This window comes from Labrus bergylta, chromosome 14, assembly GCF_963930695.1.
Source record: "Labrus bergylta chromosome 14, fLabBer1.1, whole genome shotgun sequence".
Taxonomy (NCBI): Eukaryota; Metazoa; Chordata; class Actinopteri; order Labriformes; family Labridae; genus Labrus; species Labrus bergylta.
This window is the reverse complement of record NC_089208.1, coordinates 20,538,311-20,558,983: the sequence shown is the minus strand read 5'-3', so window position 1 is coordinate 20,558,983 and position 20,673 is coordinate 20,538,311. Positions and strand designations below refer to the sequence as shown.

The 20,673-nt window shown below is 39.8% G+C and overlaps 3 protein-coding genes across 5 annotated transcripts; 2 read left to right on the top strand and 1 right to left on the bottom strand.

Annotated features, from left to right (window-relative positions):
- The first annotated feature begins 501 nt into the window (after positions 1 to 501).
- Positions 502 to 4,179, top strand: si:dkey-71d15.2 (SH3 domain-containing kinase-binding protein 1). Of its 2 annotated transcripts, none has more exons than XM_065963341.1 (6): positions 502 to 965; positions 1,181 to 1,282; positions 2,533 to 2,642; positions 2,738 to 2,942; positions 3,061 to 3,124; positions 3,261 to 4,179. In XM_065963341.1, exons 1-5 carry the CDS (start codon positions 935 to 937, stop codon positions 3,078 to 3,080), a joined length of 468 nt encoding a protein of 155 aa, XP_065819413.1. In that variant the 5' UTR covers positions 502 to 934; the 3' UTR covers positions 3,081 to 3,124; positions 3,261 to 4,179. The 2 variants fall into 2 exon arrangements, with proteins under 2 accessions (XP_065819413.1, XP_020489073.3); XM_020633417.3 differs by having other exon boundaries at positions 504 to 965; positions 2,738 to 2,952.
- On the bottom strand, positions 4,106 to 11,958 carry lipia (lipase, member Ia). Of its 2 annotated transcripts, none has more exons than XM_020633309.3 (11): positions 11,813 to 11,958; positions 11,250 to 11,333; positions 9,568 to 9,938; positions 8,775 to 8,883; positions 7,501 to 7,602; positions 7,325 to 7,414; positions 7,072 to 7,239; positions 6,373 to 6,462; positions 5,311 to 5,419; positions 5,021 to 5,194; positions 4,106 to 4,896 (listed from the first exon to the last, which is right to left on the bottom strand). In XM_020633309.3, exons 2-11 carry the CDS (start codon positions 11,305 to 11,307, stop codon positions 4,812 to 4,814), a joined length of 1,356 nt encoding a protein of 451 aa, XP_020488965.1. In that variant the 5' UTR covers positions 11,308 to 11,333; positions 11,813 to 11,958; the 3' UTR covers positions 4,106 to 4,811. The 2 variants fall into 2 exon arrangements, with proteins under 2 accessions (XP_020488965.1, XP_020488966.1); XM_020633310.3 differs by lacking the exon at positions 11,813 to 11,958 and adding an exon at positions 11,500 to 11,788.
- Positions 11,959 to 13,697: 1,739 nt separating this feature from the next.
- On the top strand, positions 13,698 to 19,066 carry pcyt1bb (phosphate cytidylyltransferase 1B, choline b). The gene is made up of 8 exons (XM_020633311.3): positions 13,698 to 13,916; positions 15,250 to 15,349; positions 15,758 to 15,874; positions 17,011 to 17,162; positions 17,252 to 17,330; positions 17,416 to 17,558; positions 17,661 to 17,849; positions 18,323 to 19,066. Exons 1-8 carry the CDS (start codon positions 13,836 to 13,838, stop codon positions 18,566 to 18,568), a joined length of 1,107 nt encoding a protein of 368 aa, XP_020488967.1. The 5' UTR covers positions 13,698 to 13,835; the 3' UTR covers positions 18,569 to 19,066.
- Positions 19,067 to 20,673: the final 1,607 nt, after the last annotated feature.

Sequence of the window (20,673 nt, the reverse complement as noted above, 5' to 3'; positions counted from 1 at the left end):
CTCTGCCTTCTTTAAACAGAAATCCTTTGATTCTTGTTGTATTTTTTAAAAATGGTAAAAGGCTGATTTTGTTACTGTCTTTATGTGGTTGTTAAAATGTAGGTCACACTAAGATTTCTTGCTTGTTTGTAACTTTTAGTATCATGGAGTCAAGGTAAGCTTTCTTCTTTAGGGCCACAGGCTGAGTGACTCCCCTTCTGTCGAGCATTGCACTTTATTTGTGTAAAATCAGTGTAGTGGCCCTTTAAATTCAGTTTAGTTCTTGGACAACTGGACACCGGTTTGTCCCTTTAAAAAAAGCTCTCGCCCTTCAGTCTGTGACACCCTTCGTTCTGGCCCAGTGATATTTGGGAGCTAAGTTAAATTTAGCCCTGACAGTCCTCACTCCTCATCACAACATATTCTGCACACCACAACAGGGGGGTTACAATGGAAGGTGTCATGTTACCACAGATGCTGCTGTATCTCACTGGTGACTCCGGCCAAACAAGGTGAGTGTGTGTGTGTGTGTGTGCACAAGATCCTTAAAAGACAATAATCTGGTAATTAGTTTACAATGTTTACTAATGGCTGTATAATCTATCACTTGCCCCTCCTCCCTCTCCCCCATGCATTGGCATGTGTTGAGCATTTGTTCACTGCTGTGGCATGAAACACAGCTGTCCTTACACTACCATCCAAACTTAGTGTCCCTTCACTTTGATAAAGACTTATCTCAGTTTAAAACAGAACTTGCTCTTATGTTACGAACGATACAGCTAATAATTAAAAGTTTTGACTATTTTTTTAATTTCTTAAAAGCATGACGTGAGACTGAACTAAGTTTTTTTATTGACACTGACTTCAATCTGTTGTTTGTAGATGTAGATTTAAAGACTCTGCAGGTTTGTCTGTCTTTGTCTCCCTGCACTTGTATTCCTCTCTCTCTCCCGCGATGGGCAGCTATAGCTCAGCCCTCGTTCCTGGTAAGCCTTGCAAATATGTTGTTGTTACATCTGTTGCAACATATTTCTACCAAGCTTGAATGCAGCATGTTGAAAAGACTGAACGTTAGTGCAGGATTTAGATTGACAAAGATGTAGGGTTATAACAGATAAAATGGTCTAATCTCTTTATAGTGATCACTGAAATCTTTCATTTCTGTGAGGTGTGTGTTAATATGACTTTCTTTCTGTCAAAGACACGGAAGAGTTTGATTCTATCGTGTCGATCGCAGAGAAGCTGAATGAGCAGGGAGCTCATGGTGCAGACGAGAGGTTAAAGTCAGAGCTTCAGACCCTGGAAAGTATATCCTTGTGATAACAGATATATCGTTCACTTAAATGTGAATGTTAAACTTAACTCACCGCTAGAAAAAGAGTGTGTGGTCTATTTGTGTCCTATTTGTCCTTGGGATCAATCTAACTTTCTAAGCTGCTTTACACACACACACACACACACACACACACACACACACACACACTGTGGCATGCTGCAGCAAAATCCATCTAATTAATCTAAAAAAGTTATTAAACTTTTTTTTTTTACAAGTTTTATACAAATTCTCTTCAAATGTTAGTGGCCAATGGCACAATGGCAAAATATACATGTGAACACCCCAGGGGCAGATCAAGGGGTGACCAGGGGCGGCCAAGCTCCCCTTAAAAACTTATTGGCCACCTTAAGGGCCACCCAAAAACCTTAAGCTACGGTTGGCTATTTGCCTTGTCAGAGGCGCGACCTCTATTAAAGCCAGCTATTTGGGCGATGTTGCATCGGCTGCTCGTAGTTTTCTCTGCATTTAAAATGTGACACAATTTCCTCTGTTAGAAATGTGAATTGTGATTTTGGACACACATTTTGTGAGTTATTAAAGAATTGACCTAGGATGATTTAAAGGTCACATGTTATCCTCCTTTTCAACAAGTATGAATAAGTCTCAGAGCTCACCAACACATGTCTGTGAAGTTTCTTATTAATAATCCACTCTGATCCTCTGAGCTTTGATCCTGCCTATAAACCCCTCTATTTCAGATATGCTCAGAACAGGCTGTTTCTGTGTCTGTAGCTTTAAATGCTAACCACGCCCCTCTCTGAAAAGGGAATGTGGAGACGCAACATAAATGTTTACAAGGAACTGGCTACATGCTAATGTCAGCAGTAGCTAACCGGTTATTAAATATCTATTTTTAACTCATCACACATGCTGTGTCTCCTGATTTTGAGAATCTAGGTACTTTCTCATCAATCAGGAAGTTTTTTGAAATTTAAACAGTTAATCAGGCTTGCAATGTTAACATAACTCTGGGGGAGGTGTTACTTCCCTGACGTCATGTAGTGTGTGTGTGTGTGCGTGTGCGTGTGCGTGCGTGTGCGTGTGCGTGTGTGTGTGTGTGTGTGTGTGTGTGTGTGTGTGTGTGTGCACGCACGTGTGTGTGTGCGTGTTTGTCAGTCTTGATCCACCCTTGGGACATCCATTAACAATTGCTTGAAAATCCCTTTAAGCTTTACTCATCAGGGGTTTCAGTTCTCAAACTATATTTCATTAACAGGTGACACTCATGATGGAGGAGGAAAGAAAAGAAAACAAGAACCAAGAGCCAGATTCTCCAACACTTCAAGAAAAACCTCAGGAAGCAAGTCACAATGGTTCTGCACTGCCTGTAAGCGCAAGAGAAACTTTGAGACTAAAAACTGTTAATTAAAATATCTAATTTTGTTGCACTGTCAGCTAAAAATACGAATTTAATCCTCACAGGCAACAGTGCCCGAGATCGTTCCCACACAGTCGTTCTCCTCCTTACTGCCGAAGGCTCTCTCTGCTGTGTTACACCCAAAAGTGACCCCCAGCCTGAACTCTGACCCCCAACCCAGCAGAGATCCAATTAAGAAAACCCCGCTGAACCTGGAGCAGCTGCAGACGGAGCTGAGAGACCTGAGGGACCACTTTGATCAGATGAAGAGTCAGCACAAGTACAGCTTTCTTTACTTTAATCTGATTTTCTTTGACCCGACCGGCCTCAGCCTCGTGGGTCACATTTCCCAACTGTGTTAATTTAGGACAGTGTTCTTGTTTTCCAGCAAAGAAATTAAACTGCTGATGAACGAGCTCGACGAGGAGAAAAGGATCCGCTTGACTTTACAGGTAACGAATAAACAAATTCCCTACAATTGCCTTACAAGAATGAGCTAAATGATGTAGTTTTGCTCTCTAATAACACATGATTATGAATAAAAAATGACATCCATGGTTTGATTAATTTGTATGTCTTTTGTTTTAGATGGAGATTCAACGCATGAAGAAGCACATGTCTAAATAGAGAAACTCACCATCAACAAAGAAGTGATCTGGATTTGACAAGATTAACTCCTGTTGTACAAATATCTGTAAAGAAAGAGTATATTTTTCTAAACATTAATAACACTTCCTGCTTCTTTTTGATGACAGCATTTTGACTTCATTATTTATTTTAGTCTGGACTGTCAAACAGACTCCCAGAAGTACAAAAGTGAGGCTCGGTGAGAGCTGCACCAAGGTTCAATGTAACTGTCTCTTAAACCGACAGGAGTATCTGTTAATGGGTCAGTTTGTTTAGTTTTTCTGTCTTTAGGCAGTGAAGTTAAAGGTTGCTTTATTGGTACCTATGGTAAGTTTGTTGTGCAGACAGGATAGCAAATACAAATTCAAGGTTTAAAAAGACCAGACAGAACATCAGGTCATGGCAAAGTCCTTTACACACACCCACTCAAAGGTTTTCTGAAGTATCTTGAGATCTCAATGAAGACAAACACGAGCTTCCTTTTCCAGATTTATTCTGAATGTTGGCTGTTGTTCTGATCTTGTTCTACATCAAGGTTGAGTCAGATTTCAGTGTTGAGCAGGCGGAGGGGGGGGGGCATGAAATGAGTCAGGAGATAATCTGCAGCCTTGTTGACTGTAATTTGTTTATAATATTGTCTTTTTAACGGCTGTAATTAGTTTGATGATCATGTGAACGTGAGGCTTTTATCGTATTTCAGATGTATTTAAGCGTACAACAGGTTGGTGTTTGAATGTACAAAAATGATTGTTCCGCTTCCTTCTCAGTGTTGACTTGTGCATTGTGAACTTGTTAAAGATTTGAGCCATTGTTGAAATGAGTTTTTATTGCTAACAAATAATGAATGCATATATACAAATAAATATATTTTGGAAAAGTCTTGTTTGATCGAGGAGGCATTAAATGAAACATAGCTGAGAACAAAGTGTGCACGTTTCAAAGTGATAAACAGTGAATAATTGTAGGCTACAATTTCAGTCTTGATGAGAAATTTGAGATAATAAATGTCAGAAACATGTTTAACTTGTATAGTAGCCTATATCTTCCTCACAGTCTCTCTTCACTGGGACCTGTAAAACTGTAAAAAGACTGAAAGCAACAAAGAACAAAATATTTTCATTAAAAACTGAACACTATTGATCCAGTGATCAAAGACCATCACAGATGTTTCAAGTCAACATATGTCATTTCAAATAATTCATTTTCAAAACACATGGATGAAATTAGAATTTCCCCTACAAGTGAAATGCAAATAAATTCCCTTTATGGGCAACATTTGTCATAAAAACACAAATAATTATATAAACATACATATTCCCTCTTCAACACATGTACATCATATCACATTTCATTCATTCATTGGATCATAAATGATCACATCACTGCCATGTCTGTACATTTAATAAACTGTGTTTGCAGTCTGTGATGTTTTGAGAAACAATCCTGGAGAGTCCGAGGAGCCAGCTGAGTCTTTTAAAGTGATTCTTTTTCCATTCTGTGTCTGAGTTAGTCTCAGAAATTGGATTCTTCACAGGGAATAGGCCTGAATTTGGCCTCTTTATTCTCCTTAAGAAGGATGTCGTATCGACAGAGAGGCCTATGAGGGACAAAATCAAAATTACTTAACTGGGATAAGTCACATAGAAAGTTACAAAACTCAAAAGCTAAAAAAAAAATGTGTTAAATATCTTCAGGACTTTAAAAATCCACGTGCTGCTTACCTCTCGTCACGTTCCAGATGTGTGATACGGATTCGGAGAACTCGGAGTTTATATTTGGGCTTGAACACATTCCCCGTGGAGAAGGTGAGAGAGACTTTTTTCACCGACCCAACGTCTTTGTCAAAATGAGCAAATAACCTGGTCTCTGTGAACTTTGTGAACTTTGCTGCTGTACTAAAAGTGAAAGTAAAACACACATTACTTTGAGATGGCATGCGTAACCACGGAAACAAAAAGAAGTCATGGTGAAATATTTGCTGAAAAAGGAGTTAAATTAAGTGGACTCTTACTGGTCGATGGTTGCCACGGCTTCTTCACCATTGCCGTGAAGTTTGATCGTAATGTATCCCCAGCGCACATCCTCATTCCATATCATCACATCCACCCTGTAGTTTGTCACTGTAAGAACATTACATTTTATGAAGAAGTAATGTATATTCACCAGCTTCAAGTTAACTGACAAGTTCTCCTAGAGGTGATAAAAGTTGAGTTCAACTAGAAACACACAATTTAACCTTTTGGCTCAATTAAGCCTAAAAATTGTAGAAGAATCAGGTGCTCTTCAAGAACGGGGGACAGAAGTCAAATAGCTTATAAATAAATATCTGTGCTGGTTACAGAGTCCTGATGAAGGCTCTGTTGAGTCGAAACGCGGAGACACATCCCTGTTTAGTAAAGGATTTTTATAATGCATCAGACTGCCTTTTCTCCATGATGAACTTTGTTTGTAATCAGGACAGTCACTCATTTATAAGCTACTTTTAGATGAAGTTGGACTTAAATTTAAAATTTAGGCCTTTTATTAAACTCTTCTTTAACCTGTATCGACAGGCGGTTGCCATTTCCACAGTTCATCAATGTGCAAGCTTTACAAAAATACTTTGTCATCATTGTTTGGCAAATCTGCAGTACCAGTGAGAACAAGGCTCTTAATCCCAAATAAATCAAGATAAGTGCTTTTTTTTTTTCCATGTGTGCACCAGACAGGAGGAATTGAACGGGAGGATCATGTAGAGCAAACAAAACACCTTCCAGTGTCAATATGAGAAGCCGACTGTTGTTTTAAGACAGACTTTTTTCCATTCCGTCCTTTAAGCAAATCTTGACATTTGCAACAATATAATAGCATCAACGGGACTGAGAGTGTCATTTAGTACTTTATGAATTATTTGACTAAATTATCGGGCAAATTTTAGTGTTGTCAAAACAATAGGAATATCATAAGAATATCATACGGTCAAGCCATACAGTTAATGAGAAATTCCCTGGTATAACCTCTGTTATGACTTCTAACTGTAGAAATAAAACTAGTTAACGGGGTTATGAAGAAAATGTTAGTGATGGTAACTTACTGCAGAAAGGAGAGACTCCATTGGTGTTGAAGTAGGTTTTAGTTTGACGCAGCTTCATCAGGACGTCTTTCCACTTTATCACATCGTAACCTGGATACGAAGGAAACACACAAGTCTACAACATTCATTTTGAAGATTTTTTTACACACATTTATATCTACTATTCTTTGAGATTTATGTAACTGACTTGAACACATAACCAACGACAGCAGAAGTGTTCAGCCTTTTATCTACAGCCCCTTTCATACATGCGAAAAACGCCTGAAAATTTAAGGAAATTGGAACAGACACATTTTTCACCCGACTTTATCTGGATTTTTTTCCTGCTAACCACTCAGTAAAATTTTCAGATGAAGGTGGGAAGAGCTGATGAGCGGGATTAATGATCACTTTGCATATCATGCAACTGGTGCAAAACCACTGGGATCTTCAAGCACATAATGAAGCTGCTTTATACTCTTTGTTGCTCGCCATTATGTTCTATTTTACTCTTTGTTTATACTGTGAATAAATCCAATTACATGTAGCGATGATTTAAAGGCAAAAACTAAACTCTGTTGTCATCTTAGTGTGCATGTGTGAAAGGGGCTTATGTCCGCAAGTTAAACACAAGTACCTCAATTAAAAAATGTATCTGAATAAGCCTGAGACATTATTTTAAAAGAGCGTTTGTCATTTTCAGGCAGTGTATTCACAAACCAAAAACGGGGCATCCGGCAGCACCAAAGCGCTCACAGCTCAGGCACTTTCCATCCAGGAAGTCTTTGTATGAGGAGCAGGGAAAGGCCCGGCTGGCACACGTCCTGTTCAAAGATTCCATATAGAGAAACACTGACCTCTGGTGGTCACATTTAAAATAGGAGCCCCCTGCACAGAAGGAAATCATAACATGTCAATATGAAGCTAACCTTCTGTGTTCTTAAGTTTACCATCATTAAAAAAAAGTATTTACCAGAAAGTATGGTCTTTGGGCAGTTAGGTTGGTCAGTTCCACCATTAGCATAGAAATCAATGTGACCAAGAGGCTCTCTGAAGCCCAGAGCTGTGGATAGGCAGCACAGGACAAAGGGACATGTTATACAGTTAAATCATCTAGCATAGCTTTTACTGATGTCCCCATGAACTCACCATCTATGTCTGTGTGCAGCACGTCAACAAACATGGCGTCGGTGGAGTCCAGGCGTTCCTTTTGAGAGGTGCCGGTGAACTGAGGCCCAGCAGGATCCAGAGCTGCAAACATCAGAACACCTCAGTGTTACAACATAAGCTGACTGTCGGGCTTTCACACATTGAAATTGCTTTCACACATTTGTTGTTTGAAATTGTTGCTTTTCACAGAAGCATTTTGATACCAACATGTCAGGTGTGCTGTTTTATGCACCGGTGTTTCAGCAGTGCTGAACTAAATATCTGTTGTTCTGTCTTCTCTCTACAAACCCTACACAGTGACTGCAGGTGGACTTTTTAAAAACTGTTTGAATCTTTCATAGTGACCAAACCTCAAAACCAAATCATTTATACCTGCAGAGATGTTTCAACTCTGTTAAATATTACTTAATATGTCTAGGAAGAAAGTTCATTTGAGTGTCACAACACTCATAAAAACTCCTTGATAAGCATCTTGGTGTATCACCTGATGATGAAAATGTTTGGCACTGCCTCAGGTTGTGTAACTGTATAAATGTTCTTTCACAACATGCAGATCTCCACAGAGGTCCTTACATGTTTGCTTCTTTCTATAATTGGCCATAAACTTAGCGCTGTTTTACCATTGTGGAGTAAGGAAACAGATTTGGAGGATTTTTTTCAGTTTGATTTTATCAAACTAGTTCTTGGCATTCAATTCTGACAATGTTCACTGTCAGAGTACAGGGCTGTAGTCTCCTCTGAATGGGATTATTTACTTTGGATGTCACTTCATGCTGATTGTTATCTTCATGCTGATTGTTATCAGCATGTGAAGAGGCTTTAATCCATGATTGGGCGCACCTGTGCAGTAAACCACATCAAGAGGGACTCTGTGCATGTCTCACTTTGCACTGAAGAAAGTCCAAGAAGGATTTAAATGTCTGCATAAATGATTCATTTTCAGTCCAACTATGATTCAGTAATAATTTTCGTTATTCAGTGTTTGGAGAACATTTCTTTGTTTCCTCATTCTCATCATCGCTTGAGAAGCTCTTCAGCCTCTTCAATGTCCTCCTTACTACTCCTCTCTTGAGGACTAAGATGCTCTGTGAATTACTTTGATCCTAAAAAGAATCTAGTCCTAACTTGAAGGGCTAATTCTAAGAAAATGTCATGTTTCAAAGAGTTTCCTTAGAATTTTGTCACTAGGAGCAACTCTTGGTATCTAGGAGGCTTTGTGAATACGGCCCCTGATACATTGAACTGAATCTTACCAGTAATTCTTCCAATCGACCCCATCAGGTTAGCACCAACAAATCCTGATATATGAGCCCCGAGGCTGATCCCGATCATGTGGATGGAGCTCAGAGAGGCACCTTGTTTCTGAAAGGAGACATGATAGTCTTGTTACACACAACACAGGCACTACCCAGTGGAGATGGGACAACATATCAGTATGTCAGTAAATCCTCAACCTGACTCGTGAGGTTCAATTATCCAATCGCTTATGCCAAATATCAATACTTTGATTATTTAAAAAAAAAAACAACACAGCGCTTGGAACAGATTTCCTCTGCAATATGCCTCACAGAGTCACTTCTGCATGACTCCTCATGGTGGTGCTTTCCACATGACTAAGGGTTGAGTGAACAGAAGATAAATGAGCAAAGAAGAAGTTGACCGTATGATAATAGAAGAAGAAGAACAGCAGGGTAATGTTGGACACCGGTGAAAAGAAGGTAAAGGATGAAGCATGAAAAGAGGTAAAAAAACTGACACAGTTTTTAAATATATCACTGACAATAAATATATGAATCCTGTACTTTATCTTCTCTGGGGCATTTTGTATTCTTTAGTTAATCAAGTATATTAATGTGACATCATGTCATCTTGTAATTTATCAATTATTTCAGAATCGCTGTGCCGTGATAACATTATCAGAGGCCATGTATGGTGTTTCGTATCGTCGTTTCATATTTATAGTATCATGAAATAAACTGTGATTGCACCTCCTATCTATCCAGGCATAGGGGGGAATTGTCATAAAGAGTTTCAGGTTAGTCTTACCTGCATCAGCTCAACGAAAGCAGTGAGGTTTTCGGCCGCCTTGCGTGTGTTTTCCACCGCCTTGAAATAATTCAGATTAGTGGCCCCGTGGTTCCAGTCCACAATTACTAGATTGATGTCCTCCCTCTCCAGCAGCAGGTCACATAATGTTCCCAACCAGAGTGGTGGAGATCCCGTAGGTCGATATCCGTGAATGACAAAGGTGGTGGGTCTGGAAAGGTTAAACTGGGGATGGGCGGACAGGTTGGTGTGGGACAGGTGTCTACCACAAGTGGCATTTTCCCTGGTGAGCAGCAGCAGCTTGACTTTGAGGCTTGTTCCGATGATTGCGTGACTGAGATCTAGGTCTGTGAATTCATCACAACTCTGAGCTGGGAGTGATGGTGAGAAAAAAAAAAGAAAGGATGAGACAAATAGAGGTGGGTTTCGTTATAGGAGAGGGAGAAAAAAGTCATATATAAGACATCACAACTGGGGCGCTGACAGCGTAGCAGTTAGGTCACACTCCCGTGTAGGGAGGCAATAGTCCTCGAGGCAGGCTGTCAGGGTTCAAGTCCGGCCTGTGGCTCCTTTCCTGCATGTCATACTCCACTCTCTCGCCCTGGTTACCTACTCTATCCTCTGTCCTATCAAATATAGGCAAAAAGTCCAGAAATAAATCTAAAACAAAAAAAGACATCACAACATTTATCTTACCAAACATCCCTTAAGGAAGGTTTCATTAGCTTAAATGTTGAGTGACGTATCCTCTGCAGTCTTCTGCCAGCGTTGATGACATTATACTTAGGCTGCATACTGTATGAGTCAGAGTGTAAGTATTTAACACAGTGCTACCGTACATTCAGACTGTTTCAAACACAGCTTCGCCCACTACAGAAACACATTCTGAACAAGTTCGACTGGGAAAACAGATGATTTTGCAACACTGAGTGAAACTGATTTATAATGAAACTGACATACAAGCTTTTACCCTGACAGCAAGTGCATCAACACTGAATGCAAGACACAGACATCAGTGAATCACTGACACATCATGATAGAAACTGAAGTAGCTATGTTTATGGTCAAGCCAATTGTTCACCCACACCGCCTGTTATCACCTCCCTGCATGGAGCTGTCATGAACACATGCACTTAAAATGAGCGAGGTGAAAAAAAAAAAAAAGACATCACGTTGGGTGTGTGTCACTTTTCTCTGAAACATAATATTACAAATAATTCAGCTTGTAAAAGTTAGAGTTCTGTGTGTCAATCTCAATAACTGAGCAAAACAATTTACAGTAAGGAAGGAATTAAAAAGCACTTGTTTTCATTTTAGTTAAAGTTTAATCTGGATTGCTTGGGAATCTGTAAATTGAGTTTCACTCTGAGTTTTAAAGTATTAAGTTTCATAGGGGAAAGAAACTCCTCTCAAAAACTGACTTTAAATTACATAATCGTAGCATGACTGCATATCTTTCAGCTGGGACGGCTGTATGTGTTTGTGAAGTGTCAGTGGCTTTTGCTAACCACACTGTTTGCTCAGATGTGTTAGATTTCCCACGGAAATTTGAGTTCCTCAAATGTTGTTTGACTAAGCTTTTTACTCAGGAAAACAGCTGCTACACTCATACTGACAGCCGAGACTGTGTTAGCGTTGGTGTACACACATTTGCATTTCAGAGTGTTAAGATGCAGCCTTACCTTTACATATGTGAAGAGTTATCAGCGGGAGGAGTGCCAGATATTGCCACATCAACATGCTTCACACCAGCGCTTGGAAATAATCTGAGCAGAGTTATCAGAGTGAGGACATTTCAGAAAAATACATCAGTCTGAATTTGAATTTCCTTCAAATCACATGTTCAAAAAACACAGCACAAAAACGCAACACAGAAAGAAACTGTCCTCCTGACCCTCTGGAGAAAAAAGAGGCAGTTTCTCACCCACTTACCTTCCAGTGTAATGAACCTCGCTGTGAATATGTGGGAACAAACTCATTTCCAATTTTAGTATCATTTAGGAAACATGCGGGCTGAAAATCTGATTCTCGCTCCACCCACAACTAATAATCCCAACCAATGACATGGGGATTATAAGTGAAACTGAAATCTGCAGAAATCTGCTGGACTAAACTCTCCTGTTACAGGAGACTCCTCATGTTTACTGAGTGGAACATGTTTTTTTTTGTTTGTTTTTTGCCAGATTAAACCTAACAAATGACAAACGCAAAGTACAACACGTCTTCAGTGTGATCAGAGCCTTACCTGTGTTGTAGGAGATGGTTGAGTCAAAAGTCCACAATGTAACAGGTTGTCTTGTGTTTGTGACGCCACATATTTAGTCAGTGTTCACTTCAGGAAGTCACAGGAAGAATAGCAAAGCAGTCCTCCCACCCTGCACACTCTCAGCAGGATGGCCCCACCCCTTGCTCCAGGTCATTGTGTTCACAGGTGAAACATTCCTGTGAAGTCACTCTTTATTCTAGTCTTCTCCGACCGGTTCCTCAACCGTTTTTCCCTTTCCGCAGAACTTGGCTTGAATAACAATCTGGGACCATATCTTATTCAAGTGCAGAGAAACAGGTGATAGTGAAACATATAAAGGTCTTATGGGCATTTCCAAGAATTGTTTTGTTGCTTTGCAGAAAGGAAAACTAAATTACAATCCAGTCAGGCTCTGTAACAGACCTAAACATTAAGAACTATTTAAACCACACATATGACCTTTTCAAGAAGCTGCAACAAATCTGACATCATTAAGAGACCGGCAGGTTTTAATGCCATTCCAGAGGAAGACAGTTTGTTTGTTTGCTGTGTGAGTTAGGTGAAACTGCGAAATGAGATTAATTTTCTGTTTTACTGTCCGATCTATGATGACATAAGAATTGTTCTTTGTAGAAAAATGTCTTCCATTGACGTTCATTTTTTTTGGTTAGACGCTTATGAAAAACTTTAGGTGTGATTAAGATGAGGAACCTTTTTTTTGTAGCAGATTTGATCTGCAAAGCATGCTGGGAGAAAAGACAGAACACACTGTTTAAGAGTGTTTAAGACTGAGCTGTGACAGGAACATGCAACTTTGTAATGTTATGAAAATGTTACTGTAAACCACGGCAACTGGATTTCTGGTGTCTTTATAAACCCATGAGGGCTGGGCACTTAGGTGCACGACACGCAAATACTTTTCTAACTGGCTCTAAAAATCAACAACTTTGACTAACAGGAATGTTGTTTGCAGGTGTTTTTCTCATTAACCATAAAGTATAAGTCAGTTTCATAATTTGACCTGAGGGTGGCGCTGATGACACTATAAAGGAACTTTTATTATTTCATCCAGAGAGGGACTTAATGTAGGGGGAGAATTCATGACCATTCATCCAATACTTGACCTTTTGTCCAGAATAAAAAAAAGTCAGGATGTGTTAGAGGAAAAGTCAGTGTGCTTTGAATCTCACAGCCCGACAAAATTAGTTATATTTCAATTTAATAAAACACATTGAAGTGACACATCAGTATCATTTTAGTCATTAGTAGCTTAAAATCCTTCATGTTTATCTCTGAATAAATACAATAAATGCTTAATGATTCATAATCAGTATAACATGCTGTTTGTCATTGTTTTGTTCTTCCTCCTCTATAAACTGCCTTCACACTGCTCCATTGTAAAACACCTCTTTAGTAAAGAAGGTGGCGTCAGAAGCTGGATTTACTAACCAGCAGGCAAGGCATGCCAGTCATTGATTTGGATATGTACCTGAACTGTTCTACTAACAGAAATTACGTAATCTACTGCATAGCTCTGTGGGTGACAGCTCTGTGGGTGACAGCTCTGTGAAATGTCGGAACAAACCGTGCTTTTGTGTTTGCTTCCAAAGGCTGCAAGTACAACGCCTCCTGTCACCTATATAGTTGCGCGTTTTCACTTTCCTTAGCTTACTGTTAGAAACCTCTATTCTCATGAGCAATATGCAGTTTTTAAGGTTAAGGTTTGACTTCTAACATGACTTTCACATGTAGATTTTAGAGTTAACCTGAGTGTAACAGTTCAAACAACTTTACTTAAAGCTTCCTTGTATGAGAAGAGAAGCAGCTCAGTATTGATGACTAAACAATCTACATGTGTGAATACGATTACCACAGTAGCTTGAACTTTGCTCACTACGTTCTGCCGTCATCAGGGTCAGGCAGGCTGATGGGATGTATACTTACAAACTCACTCAGCTTTAGAGATCTCCGGCAGGTGCTGCAGTGTTGTTAGAAGACAGGAAAGCAGAACATCTACTGAAAGATGCCTGGACGGAGACGAGGCCGAGGCAGCAACGCTCAGCAGCAACAGGCTCCTCAGAGGCAGAGAGGAGGCCCCCGCGGGGTAAGTCCTGCTCAGTTACTATCAAACATGAGTTTACTCCTCCACTGAGTTAATCCTCCATCAGTCAAACAAAGCAGATCCAGGTTGTCTTAAAATGTTTGTGTTTTATTTTTAACCTTTTTTTTGTGAAGGCTTCAGAAAAGTCTCTCAGACTTTCATAGTATTTTTATAACTCTCCTGCTGGTTATTGGATTTGTCTCTGGGAGTGGAGGGTTACACAATGCAACCATGAATCATGTCTTTCATAGAGAACAATTTTACATTATCATGATATCATAGAATCTAATCAACATCAGTTTTATTGTGTGGATCTATGAAATAATTGTTCAACACAAGCACATAAGGTGCATGTTAATAGCGTATACACTGTATGTTAGTTGTATCTTGCACACATTTGAAACTCTGTATGTGTGTTGACTTTGTATGTGTGGGTGTAAAGTGGGAAATAAAGGGTTACCAGTGAGGCCTAAAAGAAGAAGCAAGGAACCACACAAAAAAATTATCATCACGCCAGAAGTACGGATCACTTTAAGATACAAATCAAGCATGTGAACTTAACAACCTTATATTCAGTCAGAGAATCACCAGACATTTGTACATTTTCAGAGTTCAAAGGATATCTTACATCACAGCAGATAAAGCTATATGTATGTACACAGAACACAAAGTCCATTACATACAGAGACGCTGGCGTTATTCTCATTAGTACTGAAGATATAATCAAACCTTATCTGGCTTTGGTAATGTTTTCCCATCATGCCAAATCCAGGGAGGACTTCCAATCTGCAAAACACTATTTTCAGTTTAATGCAGTTTTTTTTATTATGGGAAAAATCCACCCACACATAACTTGAAGACAATGTTTGTCGTCTGCTTCTTCCATTTTGTTTGATTTATTTTCTTCTCAACTCATTTCGTCTGTGTCATTCATGAAGTCTTTTTTACTCAGACACAGTGACCATAAAAACACAGCATGCTCTATTCATGGAAACCTTTAGTATAACCACTGTGTCACAGTGCTTCAATTCCCCATTCTGTTACAACACTGCTGTTGCATGATGTCTTGTTGGACGGTTTTTTACATGTTTTAAAGGCAACATGACCCAGATTACCACATTTTACATCCAACAGTAGGATATATGCACATTAGGTAAAACTCTCTTATTGCCCCAAGGATTAGGAATATACTCAACCGTTTACTCTGCATGTTTCCTGTCACAAAACACTTGCTGAATAGAATAAAAATTGTTTAAGAAGTTTAACTGAAAGAGAATAAATCGAACCGTAGTCAAGTTTAACATGTTTTTTTTTCACTTATTGTCTCTGTGTTCAGGCTCTGAAGGAGCCGGCTCCTTTTGCCAAGTCGACGGGCTGTGAGTCGGAGGTTCCTCATGAAAAGTTGACCATCGCACAAGCACGGAGGGGAACACCAGGTCTGAATCATTTTATTGTCATTCTTAATTATGAAACGGAGAATAAGATCTGATCTGGTTAGTGTGATCTAGTTGCAGAACAGGAATAAGGGGAGAGCATAGGAGAATTACTAACATCAGCATGTTAGTATGAGCTGATATCAGCTGTAAAATAAGTGATACAAGTATCAGTCCAAAGTTCCTTTACTGCTACTTATTGGCCTGATTAAATGCTTGTTGTTATTATTATTATCACTTCTCCAGGAATGTGTGATGTCATTTAAACCAAACATTGAGCAACAGAATAAAAGCTTGTCAGATCATTTCTTAAGCCTCAAGATATACCGGTAATATCAAAACATCTTTACAAATAACAGAGGAGAGCTGAGGTTTTGTTCAACACATGTCCTCTTATTTCTTATCTTGCAGCTCATCGCCCGGTGCGGGTCTACGCAGATGGGATATTTGATCTTTTCCATTCAGGCCATGCTCGAGCTCTAATGCAGGCCAAGAATGTGTTCCCCAACACACACCTGATAGTAGGAGGTAAAGTGCAGATCTCATTATCAGTAGACAAACTAGAAACACAATGGAAAACGCTGGACTGCGATTAAATAAAAACATGAATACTAATCTGAAAGAACCCTGAAACTGAAATTCTAATAATGTGCAGTGCAAGCGAACTGATCTTCCAATAATAAAAACAGACTTAGGGCAATGCCTTCAATGGCACCCTTTTTGCCCAGTGATACTTGGATGTTGGAGCAAGGGGCTAAACCCCTGTCTCTTTATTAGGGGTGGGACAAAATTATGATAACGGCAATGTCAAAATGGCGCACTCAGCATATTTCTCTTCTCTTCGACTCACAACTTAATGACAAAAGAAGAAGTTGACCGTGGGATAAAATAAAAAGAAGAAGATGACTGCAGGATAATATCAGGCCGCTGAAAAAAATAGGTTAAAGGATGAAATGTGACTAGAAGAGAAACTGACGTCAACTTGTAGAGGATGAATAAATCCTGCACTTGACCTTTTTTAAGGGGCATTTTTTATCCGTCAGTTACTTAAACGTATTGATACATATAGCCTACAATATGTGTATATGCTTGTCCTGCAATATTATATGAGTATCACATTGCATGGCTTGGCATTTTAAGTTACCTTGCGTTTCCTAACACTATTTTTTTAATAATGTAGCCCGCTTTACAACAGCCAAAGAACATTTGGACACACACACACTGACGGCATGTTATTAGCTTCACTATTTTCACTAAATTCAAGGCTTGATCCAAGGGCAACTGGACTTGGTGAAGACCTTGAAGACGTTTAACCTCAGCTGCGAAAGGCTTCTTCAGTTCTAAACTTACTGGAGGACTGAGCGAGAAATGTAAGCCCTTGTGGATCATTAGCATGCTAATGATCAAGGATGACTCACATGAGAGTTGTTAGTTGAGTCGTTGACCTAGTTTCGCCTGGAGTCATAACCCCGGTCATCTGTGGGTCGTTGGGAGGGGGGGGGGGGGTCACATGTTGGGACTGGGGCTTCAGTTGTTTTTAGAGAGCATTGTAGGTTGGTGAATGATGGTGTCTCAACATGGATAATAGGACATATTATTCCATATTATCTGAACAGTCAGACTTCGGCTAAATAACAGTCCCTCTCTTGTCTCTGTGTCCTCAGTCTGCAGTGATGAACTCACTCACAAGTTTAAAGGCTATACAGTGATGACAGAAGCTGAACGCTACGACGCCCTTACGCACTGCCGTTATGTCGATGAGGTGGTGCGGGACGCTCCCTGGACGCTAACCACAGAGTTCCTTAAGAAACACAAGGTCAAAGGTCACACGCTCACTCAACGCATAGCTTCTTTTCGGCTATCTGGAGTTCAATAATTCTGAACACTGAAATGTTAAACTCACAGATTGACTTTGTGGCCCACGATGACATCCCTTACACTTCCGCTGGATCAGAGGACGTCTACAAACATATCAAGGAAGCAGGTGAAGATGTCAATGATCATGCAAATAAGGAATATAGGGTTGGTCATTTTAGTGAGTTAATGATCATTTATGCTGTTATTGTCAGGGATGTTTGTGGCTACTCAGAGGACAGAAGGCATCTCCACATCTGATCTGATCACCCGCATCGTCCGAGACTACGACATCTACGTCCGACGCAACCTGCAGAGAGGCTACACAGCCCGAGATCTCAACGTTGGATTCATTAACGTCAGTAAACATTATCTTCTACTCATGTACAAACCAAACAATGCTCATGCAAAACACAGGTTCATTTGCTGATGGTTCATTTGCTTTGTCTTTTACCAACAGGACAAGAAGTACAGACTCCAGAACCAGGTGGACAAAATGAAAGAGACGGTCCGTACGGTGGAGGAAAAGTCCAAACACTTTGTTTACAGAGTGGAAGAGAAGAGCCAGGACCTGATCCACAAGTGGGAAGAAAAGTCGCGAGAATTCATCGGAAACTTTCTGGAGCTCTTTGGACCTGACGGAGCCTGGGCAAGTTTACCTTTGAATTTACATTCATACATTAATCACACTTCCCTATAAACGGTTGTAGAATCATTTAATTTGAGGTTTTCTATGTAATTTAGGATAAGTAAGAATTCGTGTCCTGAAGTGTTGCACTCATGCAGTTGCCATTCAATCACTAAAGTCATAATTCACTACACCTGCCCAAAAAACAGTCCCTTACACCCCACCCATAATACTAAAAAAATGATCTTTGAACATTTGTTCTGTAAATATTTAACTAAAGTGAAACAGGATGTGAAGACATTTTTAGCTCAAGAGGCAGTCGTAGTATTTAGTCATAAGGTTTTGTTTCTTGGTGTCAGTATGAAACAGCTTGATATTTGCAGATGCCAAAGACATAAAGCTTTTCAGAGCTCCTGAGAGGAACATTTGAGTTGTGTCGATGTTGGCGCCCCCTGTGGACAAAGCATAACTATGTCTGTATTTTTCTTGTTCAGCATGCGATCCAGGAGCGGAGCGGCCGTATGCTCCAGGCCCTGTCACCCTACTCCTCACCCCGTGGATCCCCGAGCAGCAGTCCCACCAGAAGACGTTCAGTTTCTCCTGACTCATCTCCTGCCTCCGCCTCTATTTCAAACTCCTCATCCCCATCCTCTCTCTCACCTCCTTCTTCTCCATCATCTCCCTCTTCTCGTCAAAAGAGGACAAGGGCATCTCGCAAAGCTGCCTCCACGTACAAATGATCATGTTTCAATCATGTTTATCCTTTTTTTAATCGTGTCATAAATGGTGTAAGGAGGCTATAAGGCTATTGATGAAAATGAACAGTTTAAAAGGAAGTATACTTGATTATAGGTTGTGTGTAAAATATCATGATATACATTCCTAACTCAAAAGAAGATGTGCTTAATTGGGAAATAATAATAATATATATTTATCAATACAGAGATGAACACTCTCATTTTGCTTGGATGAAATATTTGTCTTGTAATTTGTTACTTTGTTAAGGGGATGTTGAGCAACATTACCTTACACATAAGTGTCATAAATTGTGTAAGGAGGCTATAGAGGTTATTGAGGAAAGTAAACAATTCAAAAGGAAGTACTTTATAAAAGGTTAAGTGTAAAATGATGTATATAATGTTTTCCCACTCAAAAGATGTGTTCAATTCAGTAACACAAATATATTGATCAATATACAGACAAACAAAGATGGACATTAAAATGTTGGTGGGATCAAATGTTTGCCTTGTAATTTGTTACTTTTTTAAAGATGAAAATGCAGAACACTCCTGATCCGAAGCTTCATAGAGCTCTTTAGCCAGTGTAAGCAGTGTTTAGCTTAGAATATCCAAAATTGACAAAGTTATAGTCAGAGGAGGTGGTAGAAACAGAGGTAAAACAAAAGAGCATAAATATTTGACTCCCATAGATTAAGTGACTAGAAACACCAAGGCTATAATTAATGTTTACATATTAGACATGAGCTGTATGGTGCCCATCTCCCAGTTTGTTTTCAGATGGGTGTCCTCCAGATTCTAAACACACAGCTGTAACCACTAATAGGCCTATACCTCAGGATGCGCTAATAAATATTTGTGTACTTGGGTTATAGCCAAGTGTCATAGGAGACCATAGAAAGATCATGTTGACTCTAAAGAATGTGCTCTAAGCACTTCAAAACTGTCCCCCATTAATGACCATCATTAATTGGATTATTGAATTCCTGTGCTGGTGCGTTAAAGTGCACACCTTAAATTCCAGTTTAGTGGGTAATATAATACACTGCCTGGCCAAAACAAAAGTCGCCACCAGAAAAAAAAAAAAGATTACACACTCTAATATTTCGTTGGACCACCTTTAGCTTTGATTACAGCACGCATTCGCTGTGTTTCGATAAGCTTCTGCAATGTCACAAGATTTATTTCCGTCCAGTGTTGCATTCATTTTTCACCAATAAATTGTGTTGATGATGGGAGAGTTAGACCACTGCGCTAAGTCTTCTCCAGCACATCCCAAAGATTCTCAATGGGGTTAAGGTCTGGACTCTGTGGTGGACAATCCATGTGTGAAAATGATGTCTCATGCTCCCTGAACCACTCTTTCACAATTTGAGCCCGATGAATCCTGGCATTGTCATCTTGGAATATGCCCGTGCCATCAGGGAAGAAAAAAATCCATTGATGGAATAACCTGGTCATTCAGTATATTCAGGTATTCAGCTGACCTCATTCTTTGGGCACATAATGTTGCTGAACCTAGACCTGACCAACTGCAGCAACCCCAGATCACAGCACTGCCCCCACAGGCTTGTACAGTAGGCACTAGACATGATGGGTGCATCACTTCATCTGCCTCTCTTCTTACCCTGATCACTCTGGAACAGGGTAAATCTTCCTTCCAGTTTTTAATAATGTGTTGGACAGTTTTTAACCCAATTTCAGTAATTTCTGCAATCTCCTTAGATGTTTTCTCTGCTTGATGCATGCCAATGATTTGACCCTTCTCAAACAGACTAACATATTTTCCACGACCACATGATGGGTCTTGAAGAAATGAGAAGCTACTCATTGCATCAGTTGGGGTTAAATAACTTGTTGCCGGCTGAAAGATAATCACCCATGCAGTTATTATCCAATGGGAGGCTCTTTCCTATTTGCTTAGTTAAATCCAGGTGGTGACTTTTTTGTTTTTGGACAGGCAGTGTACATTACCCAGTAAACTCACCTTACATGTAGCCTATCAAATGTTGACTTTCTGCCCCCAAGTGGTCAAGAGGATAATTGTTTTCAGCTTGAAACTGAAGGTGGAAGAACTCGGGCTATAACCTGCGACATCACAGGCCAGA

Coding starts and splice junctions, on each gene's coding strand:
- si:dkey-71d15.2 (XM_020633417.3), top strand. CDS start 935: ATGGGCAGCTATAGCTCAGCCCTCGTTCCTG. Junction 1,283..2,532: donor GTCAGAGCTTCAGACCCTGG/AAAGTATATCCT, acceptor TTCATTAACAGG/TGACACTCATGATGGAGGAG. Junction 3,125..3,260: donor GGATCCGCTTGACTTTACAG/GTAACGAATAAA, acceptor CTTTTGTTTTAG/ATGGAGATTCAACGCATGAA.
- lipia (XM_020633309.3), bottom strand. CDS start 11,307: ATGTTGATGTGGCAATATCTGGCACTCCTCCCGCTGATAACTCTTCAC. Junction 7,415..7,500: donor GCTGCACACAGACATAGATG/GTGAGTTCATGG, acceptor GCCTATCCACAG/CTCTGGGCTTCAGAGAGCCT. Junction 4,897..5,020: donor CATCTGGAACGTGACGAGAG/GTAAGCAGCACG, acceptor TGTCCCTCATAG/GCCTCTCTGTCGATACGACA.
- pcyt1bb (XM_020633311.3), top strand. CDS start 13,836: ATGCCTGGACGGAGACGAGGCCGAGGCAGCAACGCTCAGCAGCAACAG. Junction 13,917..15,249: donor AGAGAGGAGGCCCCCGCGGG/GTAAGTCCTGCT, acceptor CTCTGTGTTCAG/GCTCTGAAGGAGCCGGCTCC. Junction 15,350..15,757: donor AGCACGGAGGGGAACACCAG/GTCTGAATCATT, acceptor CTTATCTTGCAG/CTCATCGCCCGGTGCGGGTC.